Source organism: Lacerta agilis, chromosome 16 (genome assembly GCF_009819535.1).
Source record: "Lacerta agilis isolate rLacAgi1 chromosome 16, rLacAgi1.pri, whole genome shotgun sequence".
NCBI classification, from domain to species: Eukaryota; Metazoa; Chordata; class Lepidosauria; order Squamata; family Lacertidae; genus Lacerta; species Lacerta agilis.
The window spans coordinates 32,153,242-32,170,938 of NC_046327.1; the positions used below are offsets into that span (position 1 = coordinate 32,153,242).

Sequence of the window (17,697 nt, forward strand, 5' to 3'; positions counted from 1 at the left end):
TTAATCCCCCAAACCATAATTTCCATGTAATTTTAACACACTTTAATTGTACAAAACCCAAAAAGATCTCAGTTAGGAAAACGATGGTAGCAGATCAAATGGGGAAGTTGGCTCAGATGCAAAAGGTTGAATCTCTCAAAAGAGGAAGAAATTCCACAACTCTGTAAACCACCAATAATGCCTTTTAAGAATGCCTGTGTACAGGTCTTACGAATTTGGGGCCCACAGATGGGATGGCCAAGAAACTTTTAGCTAAACTTAATCATAGTAGGACACCAAGTAGCAGATGTATTCAAGGCCAGAGTGTCCGAGTTCAGGTGGTTGCTAAGCAACCTGTGGCTATGTGATGGCAACCGGAGCTCGGTGATGAATCTCAGAAGATCTGTTCAGCTGGACTGCATGTTGGTAATAAATTGATGTCCCAATTTAGCTCAGACTGGCTCCTATTTGCCAGAAGTAAGTGCCTTGTCATTTCATCTATAACTAACTTGCAGGAACGGATATGGTATTTTTGTGGTCCTCCACTTTTTTGTTTTTGTTTTTTTGTATTTCCATCCTTGGGTGTGCTGTGGTAGAAATTTTCCCTCTTCCTTTTCAACTTCTTCCCCCCTCCCCATCCAAAACAGCACAATCAGCTAACTCCCCCCCCCCCGGTCTTTCCAAAGTCCATGCTGGCACATGTGTTCATTTTTTCCTCTAGAAAAGGAAGTGACCAACTGAGGAATTGAGCATAATGGATGTGGCACCAAGACGAGACAACAAACTGAAGCAAAGAGGGTACGTTTCCTATAGCTTTCAGTTTTCAGTGGCTTGAGAAGCTGACAGTGAGCAATGTGTGGCCCAATATTACAAATGTGTGCTAGAAAGCAGCTACTCTCAGCTAAGCAAATGTAGAGCATTGAGGGTAAATGAGATGTGATCCACACCTTTAGCCCTTGTGCGGACTGAACCAGACTGGGGACTGCAGTGTACGGAAGGGTCTTTTTTACACTTTGTCCCACCACAGCCCACCATCGTCCTGATGTGAATTAGGCTGCAGTAATTTCCCTTCCATTATATACAGCAAACATGGCGGCGGAAGCGAAGGGGAGGGATAAGTACAAACAAGGGCAAATAGTCTAAACCAGGGGTTGGCAAGGTTTACTGGCCATGGGCCGAATCACTTCCACGGAACTCGTCTGTAGGCTGGACAAGCGCAGCGTGATGCCCAAAATCGCGTCTGCGCATGTCTGCGGCGCTGAAAATCGCTTCTGTGCATGCTCAGATGCCAAAATCGTGCCTGCGCAGAAACAATTTCCGGCATCTGGACATGTGCAGACGCGGTTTCTGGTCTCTGCGCATGTGCAGATGCCATTTCTGGCACCACTCGGCGAGTCCCCGTGCCGCGCTGACGAGTGGGCGGTTCGTGGGCCGGTAAAACGGTCTTCATGGACCGTATCTGGCCCATGGGCCGCAGGTTGCCGACCCCTGGTCTAAACCTTACCCCTGCTATTTATTTGTTTTTAAACCACCCAACCACAAAAGGGATAAAGACATGAATGACATCTCATATACTTTGATCCTGAAAGTACAGAAGTAGTGGTTCAAAATGATTGTTCAGAGAACAGGTGCAGAGAGAGTTCTTATTAATGAAGGGTCAACTTCTCCATTAATAGTTTGGGAGGGTAGGACCGACTGAATGCATTTAACAGAGCTAAATCACAATGTAAAACACTCAGTTGGGTAGAGCAGGGGGAAGGACAGCTAGAAACAGAGTCATAGAATTGTAGAGTTGGAAGGGACCCCATGGGTCATCTAGTCCAACCCCCTGCTATGGAGGAATCACAGCTAAAGAATCGCTGGCAACCTCTGTTAAAACAACCATCAGTGAAGCAGAGTCCACAACTTTCTGAGTTGGGGAAGAACATTTTTTCACCTTATCTTAGGGTAGGAAAAGGAAGCAACAAATTAAGCTTTTAACAGGGTAGATTTACAGCCTGATCCTATGCAAGCAGTTTCGGATGTGGGGAACAATTTTTGCTTGGGGGGCAAAAATGGCCTGAGGGGAAAGGGATAAAATTTCTGGCCTTCCCCCACAACATCATGCCAGCCATCCCTTTGCTTCTGTAGCCTCAGCAACAGCACAGTATGAAAGAGAACAGAGTAACAAGAATAATGGAGGTACAGAGTGTAATATACCCTACTCTGCTTTCATATTTTCTGTTGGCTAATTGCACCAGGTTCTTCTATACAAAAATTGATGGACAGCCATTAGATGTCTGTCTTTAGGCACGAGTTGAAGCTGAGGAGACATCACTTTTGCCATCTTTGGGGATTCTACAATGGTTCTTCCACCCCCACCCCCCACTCAGTCCTCACTTAGACTCTCCCCATCTAAACCCAGAAACTTTGAGGAAGAGAACGCTTGGCTGCAGGAGTGGATCCACGAAGAACTTGCTCATGGTGAAGTCTGGCAGAACCAATATGAGGCACTCTTGGGACATCAGGCCCAGCTCTGCTCTTTGCTGCAGGCCAAGAGGTGAGAGGATCTCAGAGTGGGCACCCAAAACTAGCGATGGGGCACAGGGCAAAAAACTGTCCGTGGCTGCTCTAGATTTGCCTACGAAGGGTGTGTTTTATTTCCAGTTAAGTTTTTTAGGCTGTTTGGTGCCTGAACATTAGCCAACCTTTGCAGGAAGAGATCCAAACTGTTGTCTTATGGAATCTCTCCTTCCGATTTATTAAATTTAGATCTAATTGCAGCTAAAAAGGTCATCAAACAAAGATTGGAGGCGGTTGATTTGCAACAAAATCTTACTACAGGTGGAGGTACATGTTCTCGGATAAATCTGGGCATTACATCTATGCCCCAGATACCTCGATATCTGTCTACCTTATCGGTTGCGTCGCACAGATTTGCATTTGTTAGAGCCAGATTTAATGTGTTCCCCTCAAATGTTCTGAGCAATAGATTTTCTAACGGTAAAACCTCTGTTTTATGCGCATGTGATAACAAATCAATAGAATCCCTTTACCATATCTTGTTAAATTGCCCTTTATACATTGTTCCCCGATCAAGGATTCTGAGTTCAATCATTCTGGAAATTGTTGCTAAACCACCTGAATTGCATCTAGCTTATCTACTCCAGGACATAGACTCTTATAGAACATTACAGGTTGCCAGATTCCTGATTTCAGTTCTTTCATATAAAAGACTTCATGACTATTAAAAATCTAGTAAACTCTATGCTCCATCTTTATCTTTAAGGCCATAATACGGTAGAGATTGTAAGTAATGCGAAGGAGATTATGCGTTGAAATATTTTAGTTGATATTTTAGAATGTAAAATGCTGTTTTTATTTATTGATTTGTTTTACCTTGTGGGCTTATAGCCGAATAAAGTATTATCTATCTTCGCAGGAAGAAGCAGCAACTATTCCTCTAGTTGGTATCAATACAGTGGTGTAGCAACTATTCGCACCCCTTCAAAAATTTAGTACCAGGGGTCACGGCTCCCAGGCACCCTGCACGCTACACCTCTGTATCAATGGGTTTTTCAGCCATTTCCCCATTGTTGCACTGAGTTGAAAAAGAGATGCATTGTTACAAAGGATGCTGGAATATATCTCTTGGATTATGCTTGGGGTAATAGAACGTGTAATAGGCAGTCAACAAGTGAAAGAGACAGGAGTCCCTGGCAAGGAGTCCAGGGCCTTCCTGAGTAAGGGAAGAACTTCTTGCCATGTCCTGGTGCACTCGATTCTGAGAGATACAGCTGACTCTCCCCCTCTGCAGTTTTGAACCCCTGGAGAAGAAGACGCGGGCACTGCAAGAGGAGCTGGAGGAAGTCCAGGATGCCCTGAGGGAGTTCCAGAATCGAAGCCGTCAACGCCAACTGCGCATCCACAAGCAAGTAAGACCCTTGCAGGGAATCCTTTTGGGACTCCTTTATTCTCTCCAGGGGCGGAGCAAGGGGGGCGTTGGGGGCGGTTCGCCCCGGGTGCTACCCCAGAGGGGGGTGACACTCGGCGCCACCCCTGCGATTCCCAAGCTGCCGCCAGTGACTTTTGTCACTGTCACTCTCTCAGACCTGAGCAGCACCCCCGGACGTTTAACGGTCTATTGGTAACTGCCCCAACGACATATGGAATATCCGCTGCCACCAGCCAGTATTCACTCTGGCAATGAATAACTCACTTCAGATTCGGATTGTGGTAAAAATAAAACATAAGTTTCTTTATTGTTTGTACAAAGCGTAATGGTTTCAAATGACTTGGTAAAACATTTAATATAACTGTATGGTTATTCAGATAAGTATGTTCGTGTGGTGGCTGCAGTAGCTCATGAGGTTGTCGTTTGCGCGGCAGCCCGCCCCCAGGGGGTGCCCCCGCATTTGCCACTCTGGGCGTCCAAGTGGCTCTGTTCGCCAGTGATTCTCTCCCCTTCCCCAACTCTTTGGTAGGCCTTCGTACGGTCATTGCTTCATGGCAAGAAAGAGGTGTGGGGACTGGCTTTGTGGCATGAAGCTCTAGGCACTCCCTGCAAATTTTTGCTGAGGGGGGAGGGAAGGTGCCACTGGAATGGTCCCACGGATGAATTGGACAGATGTTGCATCCCCTTAGCTCAGTGGTTTACAACCAGTGTGCCATGGCACCCAGGGGTGCATTGAATGATGGTCAGGGGTGCCTTGGGTAACACCCTCTTTCCTTCCCTCTGGTGCCCTCTCACACCTCTGCCTCCCAAAGGCTTCTACAGCTGTTTGGTGCAGCAGGCCTGGCTACAAGCTCCTCAGGCAAATGGTGCCTCTGGGGCTGGCTAGGGGGTCCCTGGGTGCCAGGAGCTGAGGTGGCCTCGGAGTAAGCAAGCAAGTGGGCGAGGGAGCCCAGCCAGCCACTCCACCAGCCCTTGCTGTTGGGAATGGGCAGACAAGTCCCAGGCCCCTGTGGGGCAGTGTGAGGAGGCACCTCTCTTTGGGGTGTGTGTAGGGGGGCAGCAGCAGCAGCAGCAACCCGGAGGACTCTCGAGTAGAGAGGAGAGGAGGCTGAGGGGTGTTTGATAAAGGGTGAGAGGCTGCCAGCTCTGCAGGCAAGGGGTGGCATAACTGGGCTCCTGAGCCCCACAAGGGTACCACAGAAAAAAATGTACTGTAGTTGGTCAAGGGAGCTGTGGACTCAAAAAGGTTGAAAACCTGTTCCATAGCTCTTTAGAATGTCCGTCTTTTAGGACAGAAATCCCATTTTCTGCCCTAAGGCAAACATTGACAGTCCATCAGTTCTGTAGTGTCTACCACTGGAATTCAGCACCACCCACCCTGCTTTGAACAGAGTGACTACTTGAACCTCACTTATCTTTGATAAGGACACAGATTTCCATTCAGTTTCCATATGCTGGTTTAGTATAAATGCCTAATTCAGGAGTGATTGGGTGTGTCTTATTCAGGAGCTAACTGCTGGCGGGCAACTCCAAGTCCCCTCTCTCCTTCTCATTTAAAAGATTTTGGATTGCATAGCACTGTGGGAAAGGGGCAGCGCTGACTTCTATGAACAAGGGAGGGCCATCAACCTTATAGATAAGCAAGCCAGGATTTGACAATATTATCTCAACCGTGTCTGTGGCATTCTTATTTTATTCATCTTAAATCAGCCCAGTTTGATGCTCATCCTTCTGGAATGGCCCTTTGTTCCATGTAATGAGTTTAACGATCACCCCCCCCCCAATTTAATCAGGACAGCTTCTTGATGAAGGGGGGAAGATAAAACAATCTTGTTCTGCTCTGTTGTGCTGTGTCACTGTTATTTATAAGCCTCCTTTCAGGGGAAAAAAAAAAAGGCCCCAGTGGGGGGGGGGGGTCCTCAGACTTTTCCCTTCACGAACCACTTGAAAATTGCTGAAGGTCCTGGCAGATCACTTCATTAGTTTTCTGCCTGCCGTAACAGTGATAATGCACTGTGCTAGATGCTGTGCGATTTTAATTATATTTTTACAGCATGCCACCTGAACGAAACTGGTTTGCAGACCGCAGTAGGAGAATCCATGTTTTAGAATCAACTGTTAAAGGTTTTGAAGCCCAGTGTTTTAAACAGTACTTAAAAATGATGGCACTTTATTTTGAATTATTAATGCAGCAAACATTATTATACGCTGTTGTTTTCTATGTTTCGCTTCTTAGCTCATAGCTTCTGCTTCTTCCTGGGTCCAGAGATGTTGTTTTCTATTTTGCACATTTCCCCCCTTCTTATCTGAATTCTTACATACATTTTAAGAAAAAAACAAAACTAGCATTTGGAATTCTGCTTATGGCTAAGAGGAACCTTCCATCTGTTTGTGGGGGGGGGGGGGTGTCCCCAACTCCTCCTCCCTCCTAAGCCAATTTGGAGGGGGCATGCGTGGGGGGGAGGGGGAGGGGGGTGTTGTTGGGCAAGTGGGACTCACTGCACTGATGGGGTTTGTACAAATGAATCTCACCCAATAGATTTCTGTGATGATACTAACAGAGTTCAGTGTTAATAAGCACCTAATTTATTTATTAAAAATTGCTTTCTTTCTGCTGAGCTGGTACAACATGATGGAGATACTGGAAGTTCTTATGCCCAGTCCACCTAGCTCAGGATTGTTTGCACTGACTGACAATGGCTCTTCAGGCCTGAGGGGGGAGTAGAGATGTGAAGGCCTGGGGGAAAAAAACCTGGAAAAAATTGGAGGCGGGGGATATGTGTATCCCCCCCCCCCCGTTTTTTTCCTGAAGCCGTTTTTGTTTTTTTCCGAAAAATTGAAAAAATAAAAAATAGATTATGGAATGTTTTCTTTTAACATGATTAATAAAATATTTTAAGATAAGGGGTTCAAATATTTTATAAATAATTTATTAAAAAAAATGTATGGTATATCAGATTATTCTAATTTCTGTGAGGACAAGCAAGTCCTAGGTTACAAACTGAACTCTCCAATGCAAGAACAAGATACATTTCTTCCTTTAGGAGGTGCTGTTGTCTCCAGAAAAGAAAACGGTTTCAGTTTTGTTTTTGCATGTGTATGGTGTGCATTGGTTCTGTTCCTCTTCACTAGGCCTCAAAGCACTGGAAGAAAATATAGAGCAACAAAAAGGGCCTGAAAGTGTATACTTAATTACAGTTCAGAAAATGATTCTGATTAAATTTCATGCCCATTCATTGAAACTTAGTCCCACTTCCTTCTTCAGTTCTTTTTATGAATTATTTTTTAAAATACTATGGAGAGGAAATATGGGTAATTGTTACTTCTGGATTTTTAAAAATTGTTTTGTGGAGTTTTTTTTTTGTTCCACATAAACTAGTAAACGGTTCAGGAGATTGTTGCTCCATTTGTTACAAATACAAATAAATATTATTTTAAAAGTAAATTCTGTTTGTAATAATTGTTTGGATACACTATATTTTTAATATGCTAGTTGTGATAATTTTATGCCCATTAAAATTGTCCATAGTTATATTTGATGTTTCTAAAGTAACAGAATGACTTTGAATCTGGTAAAGAAAAAAGAAGTGCTAATGTAGCATTTCCCCCCCATTTTTTTCCTGAAAATTTCCAGGTTTTTTCTCTGAACTTCACAATTTCCAGAAATTTTACATCTCATGGTGGGAGTCTTTCCTATCTCTGCCTGAAGAGGACTGAATTTGGGACTCTGCATGCTAAGCTAGTCCTCTGCTAAAATGAGGAAATTCAACTACCATATATACTTGAGTACAAGCTGAGTTTTTCAGCATATTTTTTGTGCTGAAAAAGCCGCCCTGGGGGGGGGGGGAGGGAGGAGCAGCCTGCGGGGCTGGCAGATTGTGCTTTTTTTTTTTTTACAAAGAAGGAAGGGGGTGTTGAAAGGAAGCAGCTCAGCAGCTGATTGCAAGAGATTGGAAGGAGATAAGAGACGCTAGCAATAAAGGAGGCTGCCTGGGAGGGGGGAGGTAAAAGCACGTGGGTGGATACTCAGGATTTTTGCATTGGGTCACCCGAAATTCACCATCAGATCACATAGCATGTCCATGGCTACAGCCTGCACCAAAAAAATCACGCACCCACTGTTTTGTGGGGCTGCAATGGTGCAAAAACGTTGTAAATTAATTTGTATAATCTAATTTCAAGCTGCTCCTTCCTTCTCCTCCGCCTTTGCCACTGTTGGCATTTCCCACCCTCAGCTTATACAGGAGTCAATAAGTTTTCCCAGTTTTTTGTGGTAAAATTAGGTGCCTCGGCTTATATTCGGGTCGGCTTATACTCAAGTATATATGGTATTAACAAAATATTGTACATGAAACAGAAGTACTATATAAATTCTGATCCCGCTCGGGTGTAAAATAGAAGACATTCGCTCCAACTAATGAGTATGTACAGCAAAAACAAAACAACAAGGCACATACAGCTTCAAATAGATAACATCATGTGATAATACACATTTACTTTGATATCACATCTGTACCATAAATTTAAAGTACCACTTTAACAGCCATGACCCCCCCCCCAACAAAAGAATCCTGGGAACCATAGGAATAGCTAGGATTTTTGTGAGGGGAGCAGGACTTTTGTTGGGGGGCAGGACTTTGGGGGGGCAGAACCAACGTGATTGGTCAGTTAAGTATTTCTATTGTTTTGCTTGATGGTGGCAGCTGCCCCCCCCTTGGCTAAGCCTAGGCTGGAAACTATAGTTTGTGAAGGATGCTGAGAGTTGTTAGAAGACCCCTATTTCCCTCACAAAACTATAATTCCCAGCATTCCCTGGGAAGAGGGATTGGCACTCTGGGAAGGGAAATAGGGATCTCCTAACAACTCTCACTACCCTTAACAAACTACAGTTCCCAGGATTCTTGGGGCAAGCCACAACTGTTTAAAGTAGTATCACAGTACTTTAAAATGCATGGTGCTGATGTGTGTGTGTTTGTGTGTGTGTGGCAGGAGGGGAGAAGAATTGACATAGAATTATAGAACTCTAGTGTTGGAAGTTCATTTAGTCTAACCCCCTTCAGTGCAGGAATCTTTTGTCCAAAGTGGGGCTCGATTCGAACCCATGACCCTGAGATTAAGAGTCCTTCCCATCCCCTAATCTGAAAGGGGAAGAGGAAAATCTGTGCAGGTTTGTGTGTTTGAATAGAACTCAGCCTGATCTGTCTCTGGGAAGTAAGACTTAGTTAGATCTTTCCATCTCTTCTCTAAATTACAGGAGAAGGAAAATCAGAGAATGGCTGAGACTGTTAAAGAACTGGAAAAAAAGGTGAGTGCTGCTTGATGTGGCAAACTTAGCTGGGACCAACCAGCATAGGTTCCATCCATCTTCCTGAAGGCCTTGGTTGCTCATGCAGCAGGATCAAGTCATTAAACTTTTCCTAGATGTTGCCACTTCACACTGCAAGTGGTGACCTAGCCAGCGAAGAACTAAAAGCTAATTGCAAGTAGAAAACTAGCACGTCAAAGACATGGGTTTAACCTTAATCCAGGCCTGCTCTTTTTCTGTGTGCAGTCAGTCTTTTTCACAAGCCAACATTTGAAAGTGCTCACAAGATGCAGTGCAAGCACACCATTTGAATGGCAATGCCCATCAGCTTTCAGGGCCCCCAGCCCCCTCAAATATTTTATTGGTGGGGTGGGGGCAAAGGGACCAACTCTACTTAACACTGTGCAAGTTTTAAAGTTTTAACTGCAAATTGTCTCAAAATGATTGCTGTCCTAGGATTCAGTTCCTTAAACGCGCTTCTCAGAACTGCTTCCCTCCATGTGCCCAATTATGAAATCTTTTGTTCTTACTATAATTGACTTGCATATTGTAAATAAATCAACTTTGACTTGAATATCGTTACACAAAGGTCTTCAAGCAACAGTTGGAGGAGAAGTCCAACAAGGATATCCTAAAGGAGCTGAGAACAGAAGGCAATGAGCTGAAGGTGAAGGCCACATTCTTTGTATGTCTTTGTATAAGGACCAGCTGATGACACTATATCAATACTTAAGGCAGGTGGGGAACCTGCAGACATCCAGATGTTGTTGGACTAAAATCCTCATTGGCCACATCCAGCGGCCAGTAGTAAAGCTGATGGGAGGCATAGACCAGTAACATCTGGAGGGATACAGGTTCCTCACCCCTGGCCCTGAACTACAACAAAAACAAACAAGGCAAACCCAGGAACAACGGTAGAACCTAGAAGCTAAGTAATCCTTCTGATAGGATAGATTTCTTGGAATAAGCAAAACAAAAAGGTAAAAGGTAAAGGCAGTGCTGTCAAGTACCCCGTTTTCCCCGGGAATCTCCCTTATTTCAAGCAGTTTCCCGCTGCTATCCCTTATTTTTTATATCCCTTTAATTTCCCGTTTTTTCAAAGGAAGCAGCTCCTCTCCCTCCCCCTGCTGGCCAGGGACTGGAAAGACCTCGCCTCCTTGCAGCCTCAAAGCAAGCGGGAGCCATTTCCCGCGCTTACAGGCGTCGTAGCCCACGGGCAGCGTTTCCAAAATACAGTAAGCCTACTGCGTGCGTTCACACCAGTGCCGCCCACTTTTGCTTCTGGCTCTGCCCACCACTGCCATGTGACTGTCCCCGGGATAGGTGAGGCTGCTGATCCCTTATTTTCAAATCCGAAACTTGACAACTATGGGTAAAGGACCCCTGGACGGTTAAGTCCAGTCAAAGGCGACTATGGGGTGCGGTGCTCATCTTGCTTTCAGGCCGAGGGAGCTGGAATTTGTCCACAGACAGCTTTTTTGGGTCATGTGGTCAACATGAACAAACCGCTTCTGGCACAACGGAACACCGTGATGGAAGCCAGAGCGCACCAAAACACTGTTTACCTTCCCGCTGCAGCTGTACTTATTTATCTGCTTGCACTGGCGTGTTTTGAACTGCTATAGCTAGGAGGAGCATTCTGGAATGTGTTGATAGTAACATACTTTGGGATATTAGTTTTGAGAATAGAGGCATTAGAAGTTAGCAAAGGTATTCCTGCTTTTGTTGGTGACATGCTTGAGGGTGTGCTTTCTGCTTTTGGAGTACTGTACAGGACTTTGCTCCCAACTTGCTCCGAGGGTGAGAAATTGAAAGGAGGTTTCCAGGGTTGCATCCCAACTCGACTGGGACAGTCAGGATCCAAAGGCAGATGGGTAGCCAGTCCTGTGCCCTCCGGATGTTCAGAGAATAGAGTTGGAAAGTTGGAAAGGATTCCAAGGGTCATCTAGTCCAACCCTCTGCAATGCAGGAATCCTGCCCACAGTCATCCATGTTTGGGCTTTAACCACCAACCTTCTGGTTAAAAGTTAGATGCACTGACTCATTGTACCACACTCCTTCCATAAACCCTGACCTTTGCACCTGGCTACCTCTGATCTAAAGGAATAGAGAACAGCTCAGATGGCAAGTGGCTGGGCATTTGTGTCTGAATGACAGGGTTGCTAATGCAAGAATGTTCTTTTTTTTAACCTTACTCCACAGAGGCACTTGTCTGAATGGGAGGCCAAGTGGCAGGCAAAGAACGACAGGATCAGGCAGGTAAACTCAGATGTATTTGTGCTTTCAATATACACATGGCTCAAGGAAGGTCTTAATGTTGAAGCAAGCCTCAACTCCACAACCTACTACTCATGCAGAGCTCAGACTCAGGATCTCTTAGCTGCTACCATGGCTTGGACAACGGCTCTTACGATTTATTTGTAGGAATGTGTTGCAAAGGAAGAGCAACTTGAAGGCAGCATCTAAGACTGGAAACACACTGTTTTTTCACAGTACTGAAGGTGACATTGATGCCTAGCATGTGCACACACTCTTGTTCATCTAGCTCACAGGTTTTGCAAACTTTTGCAGTGCTTTAAAGAATATTTGACTAGTAGAGGACAAATTAAACAAGTGTTCTAACCACAGGAAACTGCCAAAACATACCAGTTTCAACACTCCAAACACACAGAGTATGCTCTTTTCCTTTCTTTTTAAGGTTGTGGTTGCCCACTTCACCGGAAAAATGTGGTGCAACATTTCTGATAGGCTGTGGCACCAATTTTGAGGCTTTCCTCCATGCCTCACTTCTTCTGGCTATTAGGCTGTGAACCCAGACTCCTCCAACCACAGCCTTGGTTCAAAGGCAAGAGACTTGAAGGAAGCAGAACAGGCAGGCAATTGGAAGAATAGCCGAACACAGTATCCAGTATTTTATTTCCGGTTTAGCTGCTGCTTTGACTGGGGACTGGGGATACTTCTCTCTCTCTCTCCAGCTTCCCCTTTCCTCCAGGCTGAGCAAATAATGAATTAGTAAGATGAAGAAAGCAAGGGTGGGCTATTCATTCTGAACTCACTACCGGCCAGAATTTTGTGTGAAGTCCAGAGGGCTACAGGGTGCTTGAGCGGGAAGAGAGAAGGTCTTTTCACATAACCAGGCAGAGGGCCTTCTTGGTAGTGGCGCCCACCCTGTGGAACGCCCTCCCATCAGGTGTCAAGGAAATAAACCACTATCTGACTTTTAGAAGACATCTGCAGGCAGCCCTGTTTAGGGAAGTTTTTAATGTTTTGATGTTTTATTGTGCTTTTATTTTTCTGTTGGGAGCTGCCCAGAGTGGCTGGGGAAACCCAGCCAGATGGGCAGAGTATAAAGTATTATTATTATTATTATTATTATTATTAGCCAGGATTTTTAGCTTAGCTCTGAATCCACTCCTTTGTAATTAGTTAGTTAGTTAGTTAGGAAAGAAATAAAGAAAGTCAGTCAGTCAGTCAGTCAGTCAGTCAGTCAGTCAGTCAGTCCTTGGCCAATTGTCAGAAAGCAGGCAGTGTTTCAACTCCACAACATACAGTACATGTTGTAAGTTTTAGTCCTTTTATGGAGTACACCATTATGGGCGAATTCAGACCCCATTTGTCTTTGGGTGCCTCTCTAATATACTGGACTGACTATTCCACATCACCTCCGGGGCTTCTAACACCATCAAGGAGCGACCAGACAAATTTCTGCAAGTGTGTACATTTCTAAGATAAGCAGAAGTTTTCATAAGGCAAACAGTTGAAAAGTGCTGTGCTCGGATGCTCACATGTTTTGCCTTACCCCACAACAGATGTGCTGATCCACTTAATCGTGAGAGCAGCCTAACTATTTCCCACCTCTGAAATCTGAAATCAACATGGGCATGGGCTTACCAAATCCTACCGTAGCTAATTTTGAATAGTAATAATAATTAATAATAATAATTAGCCCGCCCATCTGGCTGGTTTCCCCAGCCACTCTGGGCAGCTGCCAATAGAATATTAAACAGAATAAAACTTCAAACATTAAAAGCTTCCCTAAACAGGGCTGCCTTCAGATGTCTTCTAAAAGTCAGGTAGTTGTTTACTTCCTTCACATCTGGTGGGAGGGCGTAATTTTGAACATACATACACCAATGAATAATGTCACATTTTTCCAGACCCCATGTCATCACTGGTAATATTGGTTTAGTCTTTAAGGCTAGGAGGAATGTTAGGGGTTGAGGAAACTTTGTTGTTGTGGGTGGGTGGAACCTGAACAAAACAGTTATGGTTTTTTTATGGGGGTTTCAGAGACAGCACCAGATTGAGAAACTCAGCACCACCATTCAAGGATTGTCTCTGAAGAGCCAGGTATGTCCCAACCATCCCATAGAATCATAGATTCATAGAATCGTAGAGTTCTAGGCTCATCTAGTCCATTCCCCTGCAATGCAGGAATCTCAACTAAAACATCTCTGACAGATGGCCACCCAACCTCTGCTTAAAAACCTCCAAGGAAGGAGAGTCCACCACCTCCTGAGGGAGTCTGTTCCAATGCCAAGCAGCTCTTGCTGTTGGAAAGTTCTTCCTGAAGTTTAATTGGAATCTTCTCCCTTGTCACTTGAATCCCTTGGTTTGGTTCCTACCCTCCTGAGCATGAGAAAATAAGCTTGCTTCATCTTCCATGGGGCAGCACTTTAGATATTTGAAGATGGCTATCACATCTCCTCTCAGTCTCCTCTTTACCAGGCTAAACATACCCAGTTCCCTCAGCTGTTTCTCATAAAGCTTGGACATGCCCTGGCAAGTTCAAAGTACAGTAGTTCCAAATTAGTTCCCATATTCTTGGGAAATGCTGAACTTTTTTTTACAGGCCAAATCATTGGACTAGAAAATATCATTAATCCTTGTCTCCAAATCCATAACATATACCGGTAGTACTTGAGTTCTCCTGTCCCCTCCAGTTCATGGCTGATAATTGAGCCTGCAGCGTGATTGAACTGGTATTCAGAGAACGGAGATTTCTTATGTATAAAAAACAGGTGTTGCTTTTTTTTGTTTCTGTCTCTCTTAATTCCAACAACAAAGGAGCTACACAGAAACATCACCCTCTTGGAGGACAGTGTGATGGAAGCTCAGCAGGAAGTGGTACTGTAAGTTTAAAGCAATACAATGGTTTCTTATGGTGAACTAGAGAGGCAGACTGACTAGATGAGTGAACTGTTTAGCCAGCATGTTCTATGTTTATGGTAACATTTTATTCTCTTGCTAATTATGCTGTTTGAAATGTTTATTTTAAATTTGACTTCCTTTAGTAATGTTTTCATTTTTTTTACATATTTTTATTGGATTTGACATTTTTAAACCATATTACAACATATAAAAATCACAAAAATCAGAAAGTAACCCCTTCCCCCCCACCCCCACCCCAGGTCCCTCAACTTCCTCTTCTGGTTTTTGACATAATAACTTCCTCTGTTTGCTATATTAATCACATGTAGGCTCTTTGTATTAGTTGTTGTTGTTATCCCTTGTCAATTTTAACACCATCTTTATCTGTACTTGTTTTTTTGTTAATTGTAAGTGTTTATGCAAACCCTGCTAGTGTAGTAATGTTTTCTTTTGAAATGATATATATATATATATATATATATATATATATATATATATACACACATACTCAGTATTGTTAACTTTGCCACAGTAAATGTGCATTCCGTAGTTGACCTCCTTTAGAATGTTTCATTTTGAAAACTTTAGGATGATAATTTAGTTTCCTGTTAACTGTGTAGCTTTGAATGTATACTTTATATCTGTCTTTCTTCTGTAATGTTTTAATCTGGATTGTTTTATTTGATGTTTAACGGGGGTTGTAAACAGCTTTGATTTCCATCGCTTAAAAATAAAAAGCAGTAAAGAAATGAAATGAAAATAATGTTGTTGTTGCTGTTGTTGTTGATGATGATGATGTTATGATGACAGAGGCCTGTTCAAATCCTACCTGAGTGGCCTTGGACAGGGCCCTTCAAAGATTCCTGAACTCAGCTCACCATCTGGGAATAATAGTTGCAGGCACCAGAGGTTACTGAATGTGATGCAGTGTTCTCTCCCACTTTAAGAATACAGTGGTACTTCGGTTTACGGACTTAATCTGTTCTGGAAGTCTGTTCTTAAACCAAAGCGTTCTTAAACCAAGGCGTGCTTTGCCATAGCAGCGGGGGACTCAATTTACAAATGGAACACACTCAACAGGAAGCGAAACATGTTCTTATTCCAAGGCAAAGTTCACAAACCAAAACACCTACTTCAGAGTTTGCAGCATTCTTAATCCAAGTTGTTCATAAACTTAAGCTGTTCTTAAACCAAGGTACCACTATATAAGCTGCCTGGGTTAGTATTAAAGTTTGCTACAGCTAGCAGTGGTTTACGTTTTATCTTTCCACACCACACATTGTGTGTGTGTGTGTGTGTGTGTGTGTGTGAGAGAGAGAGAGAGAGAGAGAGAGATTTCTATGTTTTTCACAAGTGATAAAAGCTTGGGTAAATGCTGAATTAGGGACCTACAAATCAACATAACATTCTCCCTAGGGTTCAAGCAGAATCAAAGGGGAGAAAGAAGGGAGTACAATCAAAGTAACTATGTTTTGGGCCCACAATATATCATGCGCTCGCCTCAGTGTCCTTTCTTGTCCTGCCTTCTGTTTTGCTTCTTTCACAAACTTCTTTCACGAGCTTTTCCTTTTGGAGATGTAATACTATGTTCTGTTTCAGATTCCAGAAAGAGCTACTTTCAGAACAAGTGGGGACCTCGCCTGGGGGCGTTCTTTTAGAGGAACGAGCATGTGACCAGATGGTATGAGGGGCACAAATTATATGCGCAAAAGTGCAGGGGGCATGTGAGTCAGGGGACGGGACGTTTGTGGTTTACAGTACGTGAAATGTTTACGGGCTCAAGTCAGTGCCATTCCTGGGGTTCAGACAGAATGTAAGGGGGGAATAATAGCATATAAAACCTGCCTCAGTACCCCAGAAACTCTCCTCAAAATTCAAGCAGCACAACTGATGTAGCAGAGGATCAAATCCTTCAGTGTTCATCCTTGCCACATTTCTTCCTATCTGACTCCTTGTTGCCAAAAGGAAGGTGTAAAAATATACATCAGTGGTGGGAAGCCTGTGGTCATCCAGATGTTGATGTATTTGGAAATAAAACTCATTCGTGGTTCACTGCAGGGGTGCCAGATTCCATGCTCTGGGGGCATTCTTGGTCTACAGCAGAATATAGGGCTTTTCACAGTACACATGCTCAGCCGATCACTTGAATCTTTTCTTTTCTCCCAGAAAAGGCTTCCATGTTTGGAACTAAACAGAATCAGTTTCAAAGAGCAGCTTCCTTCCTGGTAAGTGATCCAACGGATTATCACAGAATATCATACAAACAAGGAAGGACACAGCGGGGTGAGAATTTTGGGGTGAGGAGAAGAAGGGAAGGCACAGACATTGCGCGCTGATGTGGTCGGTTGGTGGTTTTCAGGCTGCGTCCAAGGGAATATTAGCATTCTTGCAAGGATCAGGGGTTCCTCAGAGAGAAGATACTGAAAAGCAAGATCCCCTGGAAGACACATTGTCCATACAACACTGTCTCCCGCAAATGAGTGTTGGGTGGGCTCAATGGTATATTCTCGGTTCATGTGGTGGTAGACCTGACCTGCATGCGCTGTGAACAGCTTGTGTACCTTACTTAGAACACTGCTCAGAATCCCTTGCAACATGTAGGAGTTTCTTAGCGGACAAGAGCTCCCCGAAGACAGAACCACCAAGAACCAAGCCATCTTGTGCAGCTGACTTTCGAGTTTGGTGTCTTCTTTTGTTTTTGTGTTTCCTCTTGCAGGTCATTCTCTTTCAGCTGTCCCCTGCGCCCAACTCTCCGGGACGCATGTGGCTTGCTGTGGGCATTAGCCAAGGCCTTGTTCCTGATCTTGCTATTGGCTGTGGGCTTCCACTTCCTCCAAGGCTGGTTCTCCAGGCAGCCATGTCTGCAGATCTATTCAGCTCCTTTGCTTTATATCCAACCCAAGAGGTTACTGCCCCCTTTAACTTCGTGAAGGCACCTAGGCTTCTGTGGTTGAATGTCCTTTAATAAAGTTTAATAAGAAGAAATCTGAAATCCACCGTCAAACATCTGTCTCTGTGTGGTTGAGTTTTGTTTTAACAAATAGGTGGTGTGGGGGGGAGGATTGAATTTATGAGTTAAAATTACAACAAAGGTGATTCCGACTAAACGTTAGGAAAAGACTTCCAACAGTTGAGATCTGTTTGATAGTGGGATGGACTTCCTCAGAAGCTGCTTGACTCTCCTTCATTGGAGGTTTTTAAGTTGGATGGCCATCTGTCACAGATGCTTTTGTTGAGTTTCCTGCATTACAACGGGTTGGACTAGATGACCCTGGGGGTCCCTCCCAACTCTACAATTTCATGATTCTAAATCAGGAATGTGCTGTGG

General features: G+C 44.0%; 1 protein-coding gene across 1 annotated transcript; it reads left to right on the plus strand.

Moving 5' to 3' along the window:
• Positions 1-327: 327 nt before the first annotated feature.
• Positions 328-17,377, plus strand: LOC117061278 (intersectin-1-like). The gene is made up of 12 exons (XM_033174004.1): positions 328-456; positions 701-777; positions 2,384-2,518; positions 3,776-3,893; positions 9,168-9,218; positions 9,808-9,885; positions 11,421-11,477; positions 13,509-13,568; positions 14,286-14,350; positions 15,969-16,050; positions 16,536-16,594; positions 17,086-17,377. The coding sequence occupies exons 2-12, from the start codon at positions 734-736 to the stop codon at positions 17,297-17,299; spliced, it is 963 nt and encodes a 320-aa protein (XP_033029895.1). The 5' UTR covers positions 328-456; positions 701-733; the 3' UTR covers positions 17,300-17,377.
• Positions 17,378-17,697: the final 320 nt, after the last annotated feature.

What these genes read in the sequence shown, in the direction of transcription:
- LOC117061278 (XM_033174004.1), top strand. Translation starts at nt 734, where the DNA reads ATGGATGTGGCACCAAGACGAGACAACAAACTGAAGCAAAGAGG. An exon ending in AACGAGCATGTGACCAGATG is followed by an intron (nt 16,051 to 16,535) that starts GTATGAGGGGCA and finishes CTTTTCTCCCAG; the next exon opens with AAAAGGCTTCCATGTTTGGA. An exon ending in AAAGAGCAGCTTCCTTCCTG is followed by an intron (nt 16,595 to 17,085) that starts GTAAGTGATCCA and finishes TTCCTCTTGCAG; the next exon opens with GTCATTCTCTTTCAGCTGTC.